The 18,728-nt window shown below is 49.6% G+C and overlaps 1 protein-coding gene across 3 annotated transcripts in view; it reads right to left on the reverse strand.

Annotated features, from left to right (window-relative positions):
• Pdia5 (protein disulfide isomerase family A member 5) overlaps positions 1-18,728 on the reverse strand; it is a 91,879-nt gene that overhangs the window by 17,029 nt on the left and 56,122 nt on the right. For all 3 annotated transcript variants that reach the window (XM_006974560.4, XM_042259252.2, XM_042259251.2), the window contains exons 9-11: positions 17,221-17,312; positions 17,057-17,128; positions 8,931-9,067 (exon numbers count right to left, since the gene is read on the reverse strand). In XM_006974560.4, the coding sequence (XP_006974622.3) occupies positions 8,931-9,067; positions 17,057-17,128; positions 17,221-17,312 (301 nt within the window). The remainder of the gene's footprint in view (positions 1-8,930; positions 9,068-17,056; positions 17,129-17,220; positions 17,313-18,728) is intronic.

Below are 18,728 nucleotides of genomic sequence, written 5' to 3' on the forward strand. Positions count from 1 at the left end.
AGGCAAGAAAAGGACATGGGGGGCTGGAGAGGTGGCTCAGTGGTTAAGAGCATGGACTGCTCTTCCAGAGGTCCTGAGTTCAATTCCCAGCAACCACATAGTGGCTCACAACCATCTATAATGAGATTTGGTGCCCTCTTCTGGCCTATAAGCCTATGTGCAGATAGAACACTGTATACATAATAAATAAATCTTTAAAAGAAAAAAAGAAAAGAAAAGGACATGGGGACCCTGCAACTTCTGCTTAGGGAGCTCCCCACTCCTGCTGGGTTAAAACACAGAAGGGAAGAGAAGGTCCCAGGCGCTGGGCTCTTCCAGTCTGAAGACAGAGAGGACCACGGCCTGTGGCTTGGGACAATTTAGTGTTCACAGGATGTTTTGAGGAGATGAACCAGAGAAAGAGCCTCCCTACAGCTCCTTCCTCGATGCTGTTCTTTCAACTGCTCACTGCTGGACTCTAGTCTCAGAATCCGACTCCTCCAAGGCAGGACCTGGGAATTTTCTACCCTGGGCTTCCACATGAAGCAAAGTGACCATCATGTAACTGACATAATAAATAGTTACTGAACAGCAACAAGATGAACAGGCGTAATTAATCTGAAGAGAACAAGGGTGACCAGGGGCTTGGGTAGACCACTGAGGACACAGACAGATGAAAGGACCAAATACACAAGCACCAGGAACACGATGACCCAGTCTTCAGAGGAAAGGCAGCCTCAGAACACAGGTGTCCCCAGGCCCCACTCAGTAGTGCAGAGTTCTGCGGAAAGGCAAGGAAGACCACTGGCCCAGAAATTGTCCCCAAAGGTTCCTCCGAGAACTGTCCCCAGGGCTGCTTCTGGATGGGGTAGGGGTCATCTGACTCTATTGGGCCTCATCTGACTAGAGCCCCATCAACTCCAGAGTGTTAAAGCCATCATTATCCTGAATTATAAAAACATACTTTCCAGAAATAAGCATTTTCGCATCATTACAAACCATCTGTCTTTCCCCCACCCCCTAAGAATTAGGTTTAAAAGGGAGGGGGCAGGCTGGAGGTTGGTCGCCTTTCACACTAACACCTGTACCTTCAGACTACAAGCAGGTCCCCAGGAATGACCACAGAAGCCCTTTTAATAGCGCATACTTGGAGCATCCAGAGTGGGCGGTGCCATTTTCCTGTCCCTGCACCTCCCTCCAGTTAAAATGTGCAGCCTGCAATCAGCTGGGGACTCCAAGCTAGCCTCTCTTCCCAGACAGCTGTCTCCCCAGTAGGAGGGAGAAGAGGCAGCCTTGGAGGCTGAGTCTCGGGTGCTAAAGACTGCACTACAAGTTCTTCCCCACTGATGCATCTACCTCCAAATTCATGAGCAACTTCTCAGGGATCCCACCCAGGTCTCGCCATTGGGCCCCAAGAACTCATGTCCCAGACTAAATGGTTAGGAGACTGAAGTGGTCCCTTTCCCATAAGAGGTGGGTGGAGGAAGGTGGGGGGCCCTACAGATGCCCAGGCTCGGGTAACCTTCCATACTCAAAGATGTGTTACAAGACAAGCAAAAGAGGATGGTCTATGGGAGGTTCTATTGGCTTAGTGTGAAACACATTATGATTTAAAAGCATTGGCTTGAATTAAAAAGAGAGCAAGAAATCCTTTGGGGTTTATGGTCAGGATGACGACATTCTACAGTGCTTACAGGGGCCGCACAGGGCTACCTCCAGCCCTATGCTTCCTATGTATGCCCTGCTCAGAGTCCACTCCATTCTCCTGCCCGAGGCCGAGGGAGTTCATCTGTACAAGAAGCCTTGGAGAAAAGCAAGTCCAGAGACACCCCTGCTGTCGGGGGCTGGGTCTGTCACCCCAGAATTCAGCCTGGCCTAGAGAGAAGGCAGGGAGTAACGGCTGCAGAGCCCTGAACTTGCATTTCCAGAAACAAGCTAGCTCAGAAAAGGTCCCCCCCAACACTCTGTCCCCTGAACGCGGCGATGTGGGTGATGCTGCTGGTAGGGCCTGGACAGCGGGACTGCCACAGAGGTCAGTGGATGGAAAACAGGAAAGCCTACTAACGGAAAATGACCGCTTCTTTCTAAATGTCCTAGCTGATGCGGCAGGGTCCTTGAGGATGAGGGAATGCACCTTACACTCCCTTCACGCCTCTATCAGGTTTCTGTCCTTTGATGCCACTGCCCCGCTGGGGTGGAAAATGGACTCAATACCACCTGCCAGCGTCTATCAACAGAGCCAGAGGCAGGCTCAGAGACTGAGAACTGGCTCACTGGGCAGAGGGGCTGTGATCAGCCACAGTGTCTGTGCTGGGCATGATGATGGCTAAAAACCTCTAGGTTCTTCTGCTCACGTGCACGGCTCTCTCCTGTAACTTCCAGCCTTGTCTCTCGGGGCTGAGTTAGGAGGAGTTTGTTTTCTGTACACGACCATTTAAAATTATCCCAGCAGCCCCACGAGACAAATGACAGAGACCAGCGGGTCCCTTTTACAGTCAGAACTTGTGGCTCTAGGAGATGAAATGGTAAGTCCCCTCAGGGTCACCCTCCTCATCACAGCCCCACCCTGATGGATAAGACCTCGTTGAGGGCAGCATCCCTCCAGACTACCCCTGTGGTCCACCACCACCCCTGCTTTGGGCCCCACTTTGAGTCTTTCCAGCTCACGTCAGCTCTATTGACGGAGCTGTTTTTCTTCTGGTCATAAAATACTTCTTACTCAGATATTCCCACGGCATTTAATTTTAGGTTGCCTTGTGACGAATCAGTGCTATCTCCTGATATTTATGAGCAGCTAGGGTCTCTTTTCACAGTATAAATCATATCACATCCCCTTGCTTAAAACTTTCCAAGGGCTTTCCGCCACAGGTGGGAGACTAAAATCTAAGCTTCTTATCATCGCCACAAGCCCAGCACCATCTGGCTCCCACCTGCCCATCAGCCTTGGCTCAGCTCACTTCCTCCCGACCTTCACGCTACAGTTTCTCTCCTATCACATAAGCTTACTTCTACCTCAGGACCTTTGAATGCGTTCCCTCCTCACCTCAAATGCTAACACCCCCACCCCAGTTTATATGTAACCCTTCTTAGGCTTCTGCTCAAATTCCAATCTTACTCTTAACCCAAAGGGGCCTCACCCTCTACTGTTCCCAGTCTTGACAATTGTCTTCAGAGATCACCAGCCTTCTAGATGTTGGTCTAGCATTTCTCAGACCTACGATAGAGCTCACTAGAAATCATTAGGTTGTCCATTCTAGCATCCTCTGCTTTTCGAATGAGATGCCGAGGCTAGGCACTAAACTTCTTCAGACAGAATTTATGATGAGAGGCCCATGAAGGCCCAGAGGAGGGGAAAGGTCTGGCCGAGTAATGGTCTTCCTCAGGACAGTCAGGAGCTTTAGATGTGGGGAGTAGGGATCTGGCCTGTGGCTAGTATCCTCACTGGGATTTGACAGGCCATTAAGTTTTATGGCCCAACTTCCTTCTTGGGTGTTTTTTTTGTTTCTTTCTTTTTTTTTTTAATCGGTGTAAGTGTGCTAGCTGCTAACTCTGTGATCCATGGAGATCTGACACAAACACCTCTATCCCATTCTTCTCTGGCTCCAGGGATGCTGGCCTCTGTCACCCCAGAGCCCTCCAACCTGCTCTGGATTATATTGAATTCACCTCTACTGACAACTGTATTATAGACTAGCCATGGGCCTTCCCTGGATGCTGAAAGCCGAATCTTCCAGGAGGTCAAATTCATCTGTAAAACTCCCTGGTAGCTCAGTTCACAGGGTTTCCCACTAATGCCAGTAGAATTGCTGATGTCTGGGCTCCGTCAAGGGCCAAAGCGGGCTCACTGATCCCTTGGGACTGAGTCACACCCTGATGGACACTTCTATTTATCACAGCCCTTCATCCTGCAGAGGTCTCCCCATCTTTTATGTTACTGTAAAATGTGGATAACAAGCTTTTAAAATTTTATTTGCAGGTTTCAATCCTGAGGAAATAATCTGACATGTGGATAAATATTCATGCATGGACGTGTTCTCGGGCAGTGTGACTTATAATGAAAAATTCAGTAAACAACTCAAAGTTTCAACATTATGTCACTGGTTAAGCAATTTACAGTGCCATTCTATGATGAAACATCATGTGGCCACCAAAAGTATGCACAAAAAGATGTTTTTAGTAACAAGAAAATATCAATAAGACAATGTAAATGAAAAGGATGCATAGATTTAAAAAAAAAAAAAAAAAAGGAAGGTAAAGTCCCTTCACCTGCTCCCCCTCCCCCAAAAAAGAAAAGTTTAGAAGAAGAGAATGAAATGCAAACCAATTCTGGGGTGGATTTGCTCAGCAAAACAGGAACTGATGATGGGAAACGCAGACTGTCCGAATGGCTTAGTGCTGAGGTGTGGCTTCCAGGACCGCTTGGGTTGATTTTAATCCAGACTGCACTGGTTTGGCCGTATGACCTTGGGCAAGTTCGCAGACCTGCCGGTAGGTACCCTCTTTTTTTTTTTTTTTTTTTTTTTTTTTTTTTTTATAAAACTGGAATAATGATACAAGATTTGTTGTAAAGATGAACAAAGTAATTATATCCCCACAAGTAACTCCTGATCCATAGCAATTACTCAGTAACTACTACAATGTGGCTACAAAAGTACAAAGTTAAGACAAGGAGAAGCACCCACAAACAAAGCTGAAGCAAGCTAGAGACTAAGAGAGCTTCAGAGATGTCGGGAGAAACACGCGAACAGATAAAGACTAATACCAGACAGAGCTCTGGGTAAAAGGGAAGTGGGCAAAGAGTCTGATTAGGGGCCTCCCCTCAAAGCTCATATGTCAAGTCCATGGTGTTGTTGGGAGGTGTAGAAACTGCTGGAGGGATAAAGAAGGTCCCTGGAGGTTTCCACTCTCCCCTTTAAGGACACAGTCCCTTCCCTTCTCTGCTTTCTCAGACTACTGTGGCCTCCTCCACCACGTATACCCTGCCATGATGTTCCGTTTTGACAAAGGCCCAAAGGCAACCGGGCTAAGTGACCGTGGACTAAAATCCCTGAAACCGTGAGCCAAAAATAAGTCTCTCCTCATTTCATCTGGTTTTTCTTAGGAATGTTTTCAGTGATGAAAGCTGGCTAACGCAGCGGGTTACTGCAGGAAAGGATGTTTTCTTTCTTTGGTGTTAGGAGAGCTGCAGGCAAGCAAAGTTGACGGTATCTGTGTACACCCGTTACTTCTGCAGCAATGACCTCAGTGTGTGAAAGAAAACAACCTAAGGGAGGGAAGATTTCTTTTGGTTCATGGTTTTCAAGAATTGTGGCCCACTGTGGCAGGGAAGGCGTGGCTGAGCTCCTTCACGGGTGGCAGTGGGAATGTGGGAAGGAGGCCGTTCACATCATGATGGACCAGGATGCAGGACCTGATGGTAACTTTCAAAAGCTCAGCCGCAGTGGCTTGTTTCTGCCTGCTACACCCCAACCTCGTAAAGGTTCCACAGCCTCCCCTAAACAGTGCCAACAGTTGGGGAATTGCCGAGGACAATTTCAAGAGCCATGCATATTGACTGCCTGAGTTAAGTTTCTGTTGTCCAGTATTGAGCCCCTAACCAGAAACTTCTGACATGCCTGGACAAGTCCTGAGTTATTAGAAAATAACTTAACATTTCCTTATCTTTCTGCTACAGTGACCACTAGTAACAATGTCTTGTGGTTGGGTTGCTTGGCAACTCAACAGTCCCCGATCTTTTCCCAAAGAAAGTTTCCTGGTCTGCTTACTATAAAACCCACCTGAGAAAAATAAAATTTTGCAGCTTGATCAGAATACTGTCTTGCTGTCAATTCTTTGCGTCTCTTGTCCCTTCATTCGCCATTCCCCCTTCTAGGGTCTCTGCTGAAGATCCCGCTGGCCGGGACGGGGAATAAGCATTCAAAACATGAGGTTGTAAGGGACATTTCAGACACAATCCATGTCTTAGCTACTTTTCTTATTGCTGTGATAAAACAGCACGACCAAGGCAACTTACAGAAGGAAGGGTTTATTGGGGCTACGGTTCCAGCCAGTCGAGTCCGTCACCATCAAGGTGAGGAAGGGAGACAGCAGGCAGGTATGGCACCTCGCACAGCAGAGAGCTCGGCTTTCAAACCACAAGCAGGGAGCAAAGGGCAAACTGGGAGCGGTGAGTGGCTTTTAAAACCTCAAAGCCCCACCTCCAGTGACATACTTCCTCTAGCAAGGCCACACCTCCTGAACCTACCAACTGAGGACCATGCTGACCACATCTGGGCCTACAGAGGCCATTCTCATTCCAGCTACCACAAACCGTAACACCAAGGTTGCCAGGGTACTGACTCTGCAACACATGGAAAATTTCTGGGTTACCCAGATAAATTCCAAAACAACAAGACCATCCATGGTAAGGAAGTTTGCGTTGGCAATTAATCCTAAACTTTTAGATACGGCTCCCAATATATGTCTAGAAATGTTTCCTGTACTGTTTGAATAGTGAAAAACTGAGGACAAATGTCTATCAGCGGGGGATTTGTTTCAAAGTAATGGCATATTCAAATTATAACACACTACGCAGTAGTTAGATTTATATGTCAACACTTATATTGACGTGAAAACATCAGAACCTACTGCTGAGTGAAAAATCAAATCATAGGAAAATGGATGAAGAATGTCCCTGCTCATATTAAAATAGGAGGAGGTGGAGGAAGAGGAGGGGGAGGAGGTGGGGGAGGAGGAGGAGGAGGAAAGAAAACTCCCATATGTAGACGAAGTACTGCAGAAAGAAACGTAGATGCTGACGTCCGTAGTGTCCAACCCTGGGGTGGACGGTGGGGCTGGGAGAGGGGGCTTCCCACTGTTTCCACTGGATTCTTACCCAGCCCTTGAACTATGCATTGCTAACAACAATCTTATTATTCTGAAATTATTTGTATAATTAGAAAAGCAGCAGCAGGCTTTAGGGCATGATGGTTGCGCAAATCTATACACATGTCGACAAGAAGGCCAGTTTTACTACATGCTCACTTAAAGACATTAAGAGCGAGGGAAAGGGGGCTGGGGCCACGACCAGGTGAAGACCACCCGCTGTCCCTGCAGAGGACCCAGGTTTAGTCCCCAGAACCCTCATGGTGGCTCACAACTGTCTATAACTCCAGTATCAGGGGATCCAACATCCTCTTCTAGCCTCCCCAGGTATCAGGTGCATGCATATAGTGCACATACATACATGCAGGCAAAACATACATATAAAACAAATATAAAAATTTTTATTTTAAAAAGAAGGAAAAGAGAAAAAAAAAGGAAAGGGAAAGTATGAGTAAAATGATGCCTCCAAATGGCATCAAATGGCATCCAAATGGTCACCTCTGGAAATGGTGACTTCGGCTCTGGATCCAACATAATAACTTCCTGCAAGACTGGCTTCCATCCACAACTCTGAGATGGACCAGGAAAGCATAGTTTAGCTTGGAGATGGGTGACGGTGGGTACAGCGCTGCCCGCTGTCCAGGCGGTGGGCCTCTGTAAGGTATCGCTAACCTTGGGGATACCCGTAAGTAAGACCCACCACCCCCAGACCTGGAGAACGCCACACTCCACAGGCCCTGGCATTAGCTTTCTTTGCTCTGTTTGTGAGATAAGGTCTCACTCTGTAGCCTGGGCTGGCCTCAAAGTCACAGTGGTTCTCTCACCCCCAGGGCTGGCATCACAGACGTGTGCCACCTTACTCTGCTCTTCTGACACTGTCCGTAATCAGCAGGTCGTAACCACAAGTCTGAAGAGTCTTTGAAAAAAAAAAAAATATGTTTTTGAACTCTTTGTCTGTTTTCTAGAACTAGAAACAAAACATAGGAAGTGCTTTTCCTCTGGATTCCCAAGAATTCAGCTCTTTTTCAGGAAAAAAAAAAGTTAGGGGAATTCATAGTAGCAGCTCCCCAAGGGGTCAAGCTAGACCTTGTACCCCACCCCTACCCCCACTGAGTGGCCACAAAAGACTGGAGCAGCATAAGACTCGAAAGCAATGGGCAATCTGTGCCAATCTTGCCTGCAAGGCGGTGCCAATCAACTCACTCAGGGGCACCGCGGGTGAGATGGGAGATGACCCTTCTGGAGCCACTCTGTTAGCGTAAGGACCTTCCGCTGACAGGCTTAATCAGTTGTGCGCCCCCTCCTCGTGGAGTGTGTCTCTATGGCTCTGCATCTTCTTTCCCTCTCACACACTGTGACACCCGGCTTCGGGTACTCATCTGTGAAGCACGGCATTCTTGCTTTTTTTTTTTCCCCCTCATCATCACTCGGCAAACTGGCAGGAGGCTACGAGCACAGAGGGCCGCACATGCGCAGACCTTGTCCCAGGCCACCCAGCTCATTTCCAATTGGGAGTGGCCAGCCCTTCCCAGAAGCCCCTGGAAGCTCCATGCAGGGCTGCCATCTTTTGCTCCCACGTGACCTAGCTCTCCCTCCCAGGACAGCCCTCTCCTCCTGAAGCCTCCTCGTCATCAACCTTCTGTTCTCCACAGTGCAGAGAGGACACGGGCTCAGAAAGATTCTAAGCCACTCTTGAGAGCATCAGGGGCTGTGATTCTCAGGGTGGCACTCTAGATGCTGGCCTCACTGCCTGCTCAGCTACCGACCAAAGGCAGACCCTCTCTCCATATGGTTCCCACCCTAGGAGGATCAGTACTGCTCTAGCCAGAACCCGGTCCGACTCCTCAGCCCCTGCTGGCTTGGAGGACACTCAGGCCTACAGGAGCTGGAGCTTCACTGAGTGCTCCTGAGGAACAGGTGTGGCCTGATTGGGCCTCTGTGCAGTTCCGATGGGGACACAAGGCAGGCGCATGCGCTGAGGACAGGCCCCATGCCAGTTCCCACTAAGTCCCCTGTCCAAAGAGTCCCAGGGCGGTGTGTCCTATTCTGAGGAAAGGGGGAGGTAGGGGCAGCAGAGTTCCACTCACATGGGGCGTGGAACATGACGAGGACAGAGGAGTGCTCCTTCACAAACTGGTCAAAGTCTTCATCGGTCAGGTGATAAACGGAGCCGCCCTCATCTGCCCAGGGAGTCTCGGGGACCTGGGGCTGTGGCGGCTGTGGACTAGAAGACCAAAAAAAAAAAACAGGCAGCGCTCAGAGCAAGCCCTGGGGCCTCAAGAGCCTTTACAGAATCCAGCCCCCTGCACATGTAGATAGCTCCCACACCAAGGCCTCTTACACCCGGGACCTGGAGGAAGAGTCCTGGCCTGAAAGGGATCGCCCTGCCCATCTCCCCTCAAAGCAGCCGCGAGGTACTTAGCAGACATCAGTGCGCGTGGTGGCTGTTAGCTACAGCTTTCTAAGACAGCTCAGGAAATCTCACTTTCCCCAGCAGCTGGAGGGCTTGCTAGCCTTGTCAAGGGATCGCCAGGTGAGAACGAAGCGCAGTGGTGCAGAGTGCCCTCTGGAGAAGCTAGATGCCCTGTTCTGTGCCACGCCCTGGCAGGGCATAGGAGGAGGAAAGAGTGGAGTCAGAGGGCTGGGCAAAACCAAACCTGGCTGAGCAGAAAGAAGCTGTGAAGGGGGTGGGGGTGACCATTGAGCTTACACCCTGCCAGAATCCTGCGATACTTTACTAATCCATCTCGAGGCTCAGAACAGACATGGAGGGCGCCCCCAGAGCCCTCATCTACTCCATCACTCACTAGCTGCAAACCTCAGCAGCTGCCTGGTCTTTTAGGAGCCTGTTTCCTCCATGGAGAACCACAGGCTGGTGTCTATAGCTCCTGGTGCTATGTGGAGGGAAGGCTCCCAGGTACCCACTTCCTGCCCAGGATGAGATGGCTGGTGACATAAGATCCCTGCTGGTGACATAAGATCCCTGCTGCTTTACTGCCAAGCACCTTTGCCAAAGCACCTTAACTGCAGCTTTGAAAAAACCCTTTGTTTGACAAATGTGAAAAGACAGCCATTGTTCCCTGCCTGCAAGTGCCTACAGCAGGGAACATACCAGAGTTCCAGCAGTCAGGGGCTGGAGAATTAATCAGAGAGCAAGGCGGCTCACACAGCAGGACTTGCCACCTCCCAACCCCACAGAAGCAGAAGCTGGGTTCAGAGCCCCGGTTGGCTCTGCGGACTGAGCTGCCCTGGTAGCCTCAGTCTCACTGATCTTGAGAAACGGAAGTGGCAAAGCCTTTGGTCCACGTTTACCAGTGTCAGACTGTTAACAGGTCTGGCAGATGAAGATTTCTAAAGAGATACTTGAGTCTCTCAGTCTGACTATCAGCTTTGAAACAAGGGACCCCAAAGAAATGAGAACTCTGAATCTCACGCTGGGAAAAGGAAAGGGTACCAGCTGGAGGGGGACCTGGTCTCCCTGAAAGAGATTTCACACAGTTCTACAATGGAGACTGAAGCTCGGATGACGATGGGTCAGTAATGGGCAGGACCACACCTTGACCAGGATGGCTTACAAGTATCCAGTGGCTCTCTATTCAAACATCCACCTCACATCAGGACCCCAAAGATGGACTTGGGGGTTTGCTGGATCCCTTTGTCCCTCTTCCCAATGGGACCACATTGAAAACAAACAAACAAAAAAACTCCCTTTTCTGCTTTCTACTTATTTATTTATTTTTCAAGACAGGGTCTCACTATGTAGACCAGGTTGGCTTCAAACTCACAGAGATCCACCTGCCTCTGCCTCCCAAGTGCTGGGATTAAAGGTGTGTGCTATTATACCCAGTTGCTTTGCACTTTTGATTTGGCTTATGAGGATGGGAGGTCAGACCTGACTTGGGACACAAGTTGTGACCCCCACATCCTATAACAAGATGGTAAAGATGGTACTGGGGGCAAATTCAAGCTTTGGGAAATCACCAGCCAGACACCAGTTCCATAAAATCTAGCTCCCCCCGCCCCTGTTTTTTGGTTTTTCAAGACAGAGTTTTTCTGTGTAGTTTTGGTACCTTTCCTGGAACTCACTCTGAAGACCAGGCTGGCCTCGAACTCACAGAGATCTGCCTACCTTAGCCTCCCAAGTGCTGGGATTAAAGACGTGCGCCACCACCTCCTGGCGAAATCTAGCTTCTTAAATTTGGGCTCAAACCATTAGCCCTTCACACCACCAATTACATTAGAGAATTCATTTTCACAGTATTTATCTACTCCAGCTAGATGTGGTAGCACATACCTTTAATCCCAGCAGAAGCAGGCAGATCTTTATGAATTTGAGGCCAGCCTGGCCAGCAAGTTCCAGGCTAGCCAAGTTTACATACTGACACTGTACTTCAAAATCATGATGATGATGACAATTTTTAAAAGCTATCTCTAGCAGGCGATTTGCCATGCAGAGACTAGGGGTCAGTTAGTATGCATCAGGAGGGGCAGGTTAGGTACACCGTGAACCACCTCTATAGTGGAGGATGGAGTGCTGAGGAACAGTGAGTATTCTTTACACAGTTGCATGGACATAGCAATCTGTAATTACCAGCTCTTGTATAAAAGGAGGAGATAAATGTCCTTGTTTGAACCTACTATGAAGAAGAGTTTGAGACCATACAAGAAATGAGTTAAAGTTGATACCTCTAGGGTGTGGCAGGGAGAAAAGGCAGAAGGAAGGCCTTTTCAATGCATACTTAAGTATCTTAGATCTTCAAAAAATTATATAAATGTAGTCTATTAAAAATCAAAGTAAGCTAGGTGGGCGGTGGTGGCATGCGCCTTTAATCCCAGCACTTGGGAGGCAGAGGCAGGCGGATCTTTGTGAGTTTGAGTCCAGCCTAGTCTACAGAGTGAGTTCCAGGACAGGCAGGGCTACACAGAGAAACCCTGTCTTGAGAAACAAAACAACAGAAATCAAGGTAATTTTAAAAACTCAACGAGAGCATCAACATGAGGTGCAAAAGCTAAGTCCTGGCAGAGTATTAAGAACGACCCTGAGAAGCTTCCTGTTTAGAGACTGCCCTAAACCCACGGGACGGTTCTGTTCATTTGTTCTGAATGTACAATTCCACCGAAATGAAAACAGGAAAGACAAAGCAGGGAAAAGAAATCAGCACAATTTCAGGAGCTAAAAATAAAAAAAAAAAAACCTCGGCTACAGGAGCTGCACCTTGAAGTGGGGCTGCAGCTGGGCTGAAAACAGGGGTGCCACTGCAAACCCATCCCGAGGAGCACCCATGCCACAGACAACTGGGGGATTACTTTCAAGAGAGCACTGCAGGAGGGGACATTTGTAGAATGTGCTGGAAAAGGAGCAAGCAGAAGGCTGTGCACAGAGTCCTAAGCAGCGCTTTTCGCAGTCTGCCTCCCCGGGCAGCTGGAGCTCTGCAGGCTGGGGCTCCCTCTGTCCTCTGTCCTTCCTACCAACACACAGCAGGGAACTAATGCAAGCTCCCTGAGTAATGAGTGGAGAGACCTGACTAACTGAGACAGAGGCAAGCAACCGTTTGTGAGTTCCAGGCCAACCTGGCTGATTACATGGTGAGACCCTGCCTCAAAAAAATCAGAATAAACAAGTGAAAATTTAGAATGGTATTTCAGACTGCTCGGAGAAGAGACACCATAGTTTGTTTTCTGTATATCTGAGGAGAACTAATGCCAACCAGTAGAGGCTCCAGAGAGGATACCTGAGCACCGTGTAAGTCTGTCCTCAGCAGACAACAGAATGGGAGGGGGGGGGGAATGAATGCCTTTGACCGAAGGAGCCCAGGTAAGCAACTTCAACTTAAAATATCTGCCGGATAACTGATGGGAGCAGATGCAGAGACACACAGCCAAACATTAGGCAGAACTCAGGGATCCCCACAGAAGAGGGGGAGGAAGGATTGTAGGAGCCAAAGGGGTCGAGGACACCACAAGAAAACACACAGAATCAACTAACCTGGGCTCATAGGGATCATAGAGACTGAACCAACAACCAGGGAGCCTGTGTGGGTCTACCTAGGTCCTCTGCATGTACAGTTGTGTAGCTTGGTGTTCTTAAGGGACTCCTCACAGGGGGTCCTGACTCCTTTGCCTTCCCTTGGGACCCTTCCCTCCTACTGTGTTGCCTTGTCCAGTCTTAATACAAGGGGAGGTGCCTGGTCTTATTGCAACCTGATACGCCATGTTTGGTTGATATCCCTGGGAGACCTGCCCTTTTCTGAAACAGAGGATGAAGTGAATCTGGGGGAGAGGGGAATTGGGAGGGAGGGACTGGGAGGAGAGGAGGAAAGGAAAAATGGTCAGGATGTAATGTGAGACAAGAATTAAAAGTATATATTTATCTGCTTGACAATGGATTACTCACTGGCCTTTTTACAGCTACTTCTCAGGCTCTCCCAGACAGACAATGGGCAGGAGATGCCCTGTAAATGTACAAAGGACTAACCAGATAATCATGTATAACTTGAACTCAAAAAGAGGTAAAGGGCTGGGCTGATAGTTCAGTGGATAAAAGTCCTTAGTATGCAAATATGGATACCTGGGTTCCAGTACCCAGGGACCATATAAAAAGTCAGGCATGGTCTCCTGTATCTAATCCCAACATGGTGGGAGGCGGACACAGGAGGATCACCTGGGCGTGCTAGCTGCCAGCCTAGCTCTAGACTGTGGAGAGCCCCTGCTGCAAGGGAATACAGCAGAGAGTGATAACAGAGCAAGACACTCAACATCTGCCCTGCATGGGTGCATGCCCATGCGTACCTCCACACTCAGGTGCACACGGACCACACACATACACTACACTCTTCCAGCAAAAACAGTGAGGTAGAGGGCACCTGGGGTGATTGCTGGGGGGTGCTTACTGACTCCTCAGTACCCTTCCAGGCCTCTGGCTATTTTCGTGTGCTCTGCAGGCTAGCCGGGAATATCTGTCCTGGGCAACCTAGTCCTGGAAAGGCCACCCACCCATAAGCTCATCTCAGGGAGATATGTGAGTCACAGACAGAGAACAGCAGCTCGGAGCAGTAGAGGGCAAGAACAGTTGGTGTCTGTTAATTCAGTTTACCTCTGGTTGGAGACAGAGGTGGGGGCCAGGCCAAAATGGACTGCTGTTTACATAGCCCTCTACTTGCCACCACCCCAACTCAGCAGAGGTGACGAGGCCCCTAGAACCACGAGGACGGGCAGCTACTGTGTAAACGGTCCACTCCAGAGCCCTCGTGCCCCCAGATGCCAGGACTGGTTCTAGGGAGCACAGGTTCTCTCTGAGGCTTTATACATCACTGGGAGAAACAGCCAGGATGGGTGCTCCCCAGTCTTCCCACACTTGGTTAGACAGGGACCCTGGAGATCAGCTCAGGGCCAGGGCAGTGTGGAGGGGAGGTCCTCTACTGCCCACTTAGGATTGAAGGAACCAGTAAAGACTTAAAAGGAACCAGACAAGGAGAAACCACACATGGAGCTGGGCACACACGGTGGAAAATCTAGAAGGAAATCCACCCAAATAGCTCTAGGTAAGAGGGTACAGAAGTGCTTTTTCCTCATACTTTACACGGTTTTCTACAAGAAACATCTTACTTGAAAGTCCATAAACTCAGAAAAATACTTAAAATTTTAAGGTCGTTCACAACATGGTGACATGAGCTAACTCTTGCAGGGGCATGAGGTCAGGCAGCTCCCTGGACATCCCGTAAGAGGTGACCTATCTATTCTTATTTTGATAGGGAGGAGCACAGCAGTGTGCCCCAACCCTGAGTGCTCACATCTGCCTAGAGTGTGTGGCTGCAGAGAGCCCCAAGTTTTCCTTCCAGCTCCTCTCTCATCTTGGAGACTACAGATGTACTAGGCTGACGGCAGGGGCGCCCTCTGACTCCGAGGAGAAGATGAGAAAAGAGGTGGGAAGGCATGGCCAGGACAGTGCTCCATGGCGGGCAGCCCTGGGCTTCGGTAGGGCAGGGCAGCGGGGGGGGGGGGGGGGGGGGGGGGGGGGGCCAGGTGGGTGCAGAGGCTGGAGGACAGGTGGTCGGCTCCGGTGGAGAGACAGCAACCTGGCACAAATCTCCACCAAGCATATCAACAAACAGCTGGCCGCCCTGATCACATCTCCCCAGCCCCAGCCCCCAACCCCAGACAAAAACCCTATCCTTCTAGAAAGAGATGAGGGTGTTTTGAAATGACAAAAGGTTAGGGAAGGGGAGGGAAGCAGGCAGATTTTATGCTCTGGTGACAAATGAGATTGCTATTTGTTGAAACCTTTTCCCAAAGCGGCTGGAGGAGAGTACACTCTTGTTATCAAATGGAAAAATTATCAAAAGGAAAGTGAAGGTCCAGGTTAAGACAATGAACACATAGTAATAGGGAACAGCCTTCCCAGGCAGGGGCTGGAAATGAGGTAGCCGATGGGGACAGAGATGCGAAAATACTTCCAAAAAAAATACACGTCTCTGTGCAAACACAGGTGGACTGGTGTTTCGTCTCCCGGGCCCCTGGGAGTTCGGGGAGACGGGGCTTCAGCATTCAGAAATCCGTCAGCGTGTTCCTTAGAGTTTTGGTTTTTTAATACAAAATCCATTCTTATCACAATTTCTGAAAAACCGATTCTCGAACCTCTGTATCTTTAACCCTGGGGTCTGCGCTCGGGGTCCCTAAAGTAAAGATGCCAATATATATTAATGAGCTGGCGACTGGGGACGGGGAAGGCTGAGGGCCTATGCTGAACTCTGAGTGGGATTCCAGGGGGTCTCCTGGGGTGCAAGGCCAGCGGTCTAGCTACCTATCATCAGTCCTGTAGACTTGGGCAAGTTGCTCTGAATCTCTGCCTACGTTAACTCGACCATGAAACAAGGATAAAAAAAACCTTCTGGCTGGTGCTACTGTGAACACGAGACAAGAAACTCTATCAGGTGCTCACGGTGGTGCCAGCCACAAAGCAGAATCCCCTAAATAGTAGCTGCTATTTCTACATGTATGCACAAAGGACCACACCATGGGAGAGCAGGGTGGGCACTGGGGAAGGGGTGGCCCGAGGGCTCCAGGAGGGCACTGAGCTCCGTGAGGGCTCTGGCGAGGTTAGGCTAAGCTTAGGAGGAGTGGAATGTTCAGTGGGATGATGACAAGACACAGCAGCTGGCCTGGCTCATGGTGGCTAAGAGGAGGGGCTGGGCCGGCAGAACTGTGCGATTGATGTCTAGAGATCTAATCATATTATAAAGCGGGGATTGAAGGTTGCCATGAAGCAGGGGTGCTGTGGGATGGTCTGTATGTCAAATAAAATACTGATTGGCCAGTGGCCAGGCAGGAAGTAGGTGGGACAAGGAGAGAGGAGAATTCTGGGAAGCAGAAGGCTGAGGCAGGGAGACACTGCCAGCCGCTGCCGCCATGACCAGCAGCATGTGAAGACGCCGGTAAGCCACCAGCCACGTGGCAAGGTATAGATTTATGGAAATGGATTAATTTAAGCTATAAGAACAGTTAGCAAGAAGCCTGCCACGGCCATACAGTTTGTAAGCAATATAAGTCTCTGTGTTTACATGGTTGGGTCTGAGCGGCTGTGGGACTGGCGGGTGACAAAGATTTGTCCTGGCTGTGGGCAAGGCAGGAAAACTCTAGCTACACAGGGGTGTGTGTGTGTGTGTGTGTGTGTGTGTGTGTGTGTCAGAGTCCAAGGCATTAGAATGTTCCAGAATAGCTTCACAGCATCTAATAGAGTGTTGTTTTTTTAAATAAGCACTCAAGTGACAGTCCTATTTTCAGAGAGAGACCTCCGTGGAACTGTCTCAAACATGACATCCTAGGTGAGAAGTACTTCTATCCATCACAGTCTGGTGCGGGGGGGGGGGGGGGGGGGGAGAAGGGGGGCTTAAATTTGAATGAGAAGATTCCAGAAAACCCTTGACTACGCCAAGAGAGTCGACAGGTTACATAGCCCCTCCCCAGCTCCACGCCATGAAGAAAGAGAGGGAAGAGCGGATTCTAGACAGGTCCCGTCACCACAGCCCAGCAAACCCTCATAGCTCCTGCACCCCCTCTCACAGATCCGCATGGGGGAACCAGCCACAAAGGCAGTGCGACAGTCTTTTCCTTTCCTTGACCTCTTCTCCAGCACAGCCCTGTGAGCCAGGGGCTGCCCTCAGCACAGCAGATGCCCCCAACCCCTGATGACCCAAAACACAATTGCAGGACCTACTTCTTCAGCCACTCCACGATGTCCTCGGCCGTGGACCCATAGTTCTCATACTGGAACAGAAACCTCCCTTTCCTGTGAAACGGAGAGACAGAGTGGCTGGCTCAGCCAGGGACACCAGTACCACCAGGGGGCAGCACACCCCAGAAGGGAATCGGGAGACTTACTCGAAATAGCAGATGGTAGGGTAGCCGCGCACATTGTACTCTTCCTTGATGTTTTCAAACTCCGAGGGGTAGACATTCATCCCAGCCAGCACCTGAAAGAACGGAGAAGAGACTGGTCTACTACCTGCACCCACCCATGCATGGCCTGGCCAGGGGTCTCACTGGAAGAAGATACTTGGGACAAAGCCCTGCAAAATGGTGTGCAACCAGGGTAACAGGGTTGTCTGAATGAGCTCCCCTCACCCCGCCCCCCAAATGGAAAGCTTTGGAAAAGCCAGGCATCTGAGCTCCAGGGCTGCCCTCCAGATAACTGCTCCACAAGAAGGTCCATTTGGAACAAAAATAGTTCTGAGGGCCAAGTTCAAGAGGGCCTGGATCAAGGCCACAGCCACCTAAGCACACAAGGTGCCTTTTTCTCTGTTCACGTTCAAGAAGGGCCAGTCTTTCTAAGTTGTGGAAACAGAAGCTTTTCGACACACTGAGCCTCTGTGTAAGGGCCTTGGACATCATCTCATGTCCTGTCCTCAGGCTGCTCATCTAGGTTTGATATGGTAGCCTCACACTCCATTTCTCGTATGTGGCTAAGGAGACTATGATTCTCACAGTACTTGAGAGATGAGGTGTGCTGTAAAATATTGTAAGATGTGTTACTTTTGTTTATATTGCATTTGTTTAACTCTGTGAAGCTGTGTTACTGTGCCTGTCTAAAACACCTGATGGTCTAATAAGAACTGAATGGCCAATAGTGAGGCAGGAGAAAGGATGGGCGGGGCTGGCAGGCAGAGAGAATAAATAGAAGGAGAAACCTGGGAGAGGAGAGAAGTAGCCAGAGGAGGACAAGCAGGGTGCCAGACACCCAGCTACACAGCCAGCCACAGAGTAAGAGTGAAAGTAAGATATACAGCAGTAAGAAAAGGAGAAAGCCCAGAGGCAAAAAGTAGACAGGATAATACAAGTTAAGGAAAACTGGCAAGCAACAAGCCAAGCTAAGGCCGGATGTTTATAATTAAGAATAAGCCTCCACGTGTGATTTATTTGGGAGCTGGGTGGCAGGCCCCCAAAAGAGCAAAAACCAACAAGAACAGAGGTGTCCACAGGTTTGCTTAACCCCCCCTCCACTCCTGACCATGGCATGTGACCCACGTCTTTCTTCCTGCTGGTACCCCTCACACTCAGCCTGGCTTGACTATAAAAGTCTGACAGTGTTCTGGTTCTAGGCTCTCCTTGGTCCACGCCCATGAATTGGAAAAGTGAGTAGCTGTGTCTCTGCTATGTGGCTTAACTACTAAGAACCACCCAGAAGGCGGTGTCTCCTGACATGGACCCTTCCTAGGGCGGGACCTTCTCCCACGGGGCTGAAGTAGGTGCTACAACTTCGAGTCTGTTTCTCATGAGAGAATGTTGTTGAATGGCCAGCACAGGAAGGCTGCTCTCGGAGCAGAGAAACACAGAAGTGAAGGGGAGAACATGGACGGCAACACAGGAAACACTACGGATTCTAACGGAGA

Source organism: Peromyscus maniculatus, chromosome 12 (genome assembly GCF_049852395.1).
Source record: "Peromyscus maniculatus bairdii isolate BWxNUB_F1_BW_parent chromosome 12, HU_Pman_BW_mat_3.1, whole genome shotgun sequence".
Classification (NCBI taxonomy): Eukaryota; Metazoa; Chordata; class Mammalia; order Rodentia; family Cricetidae; genus Peromyscus; species Peromyscus maniculatus.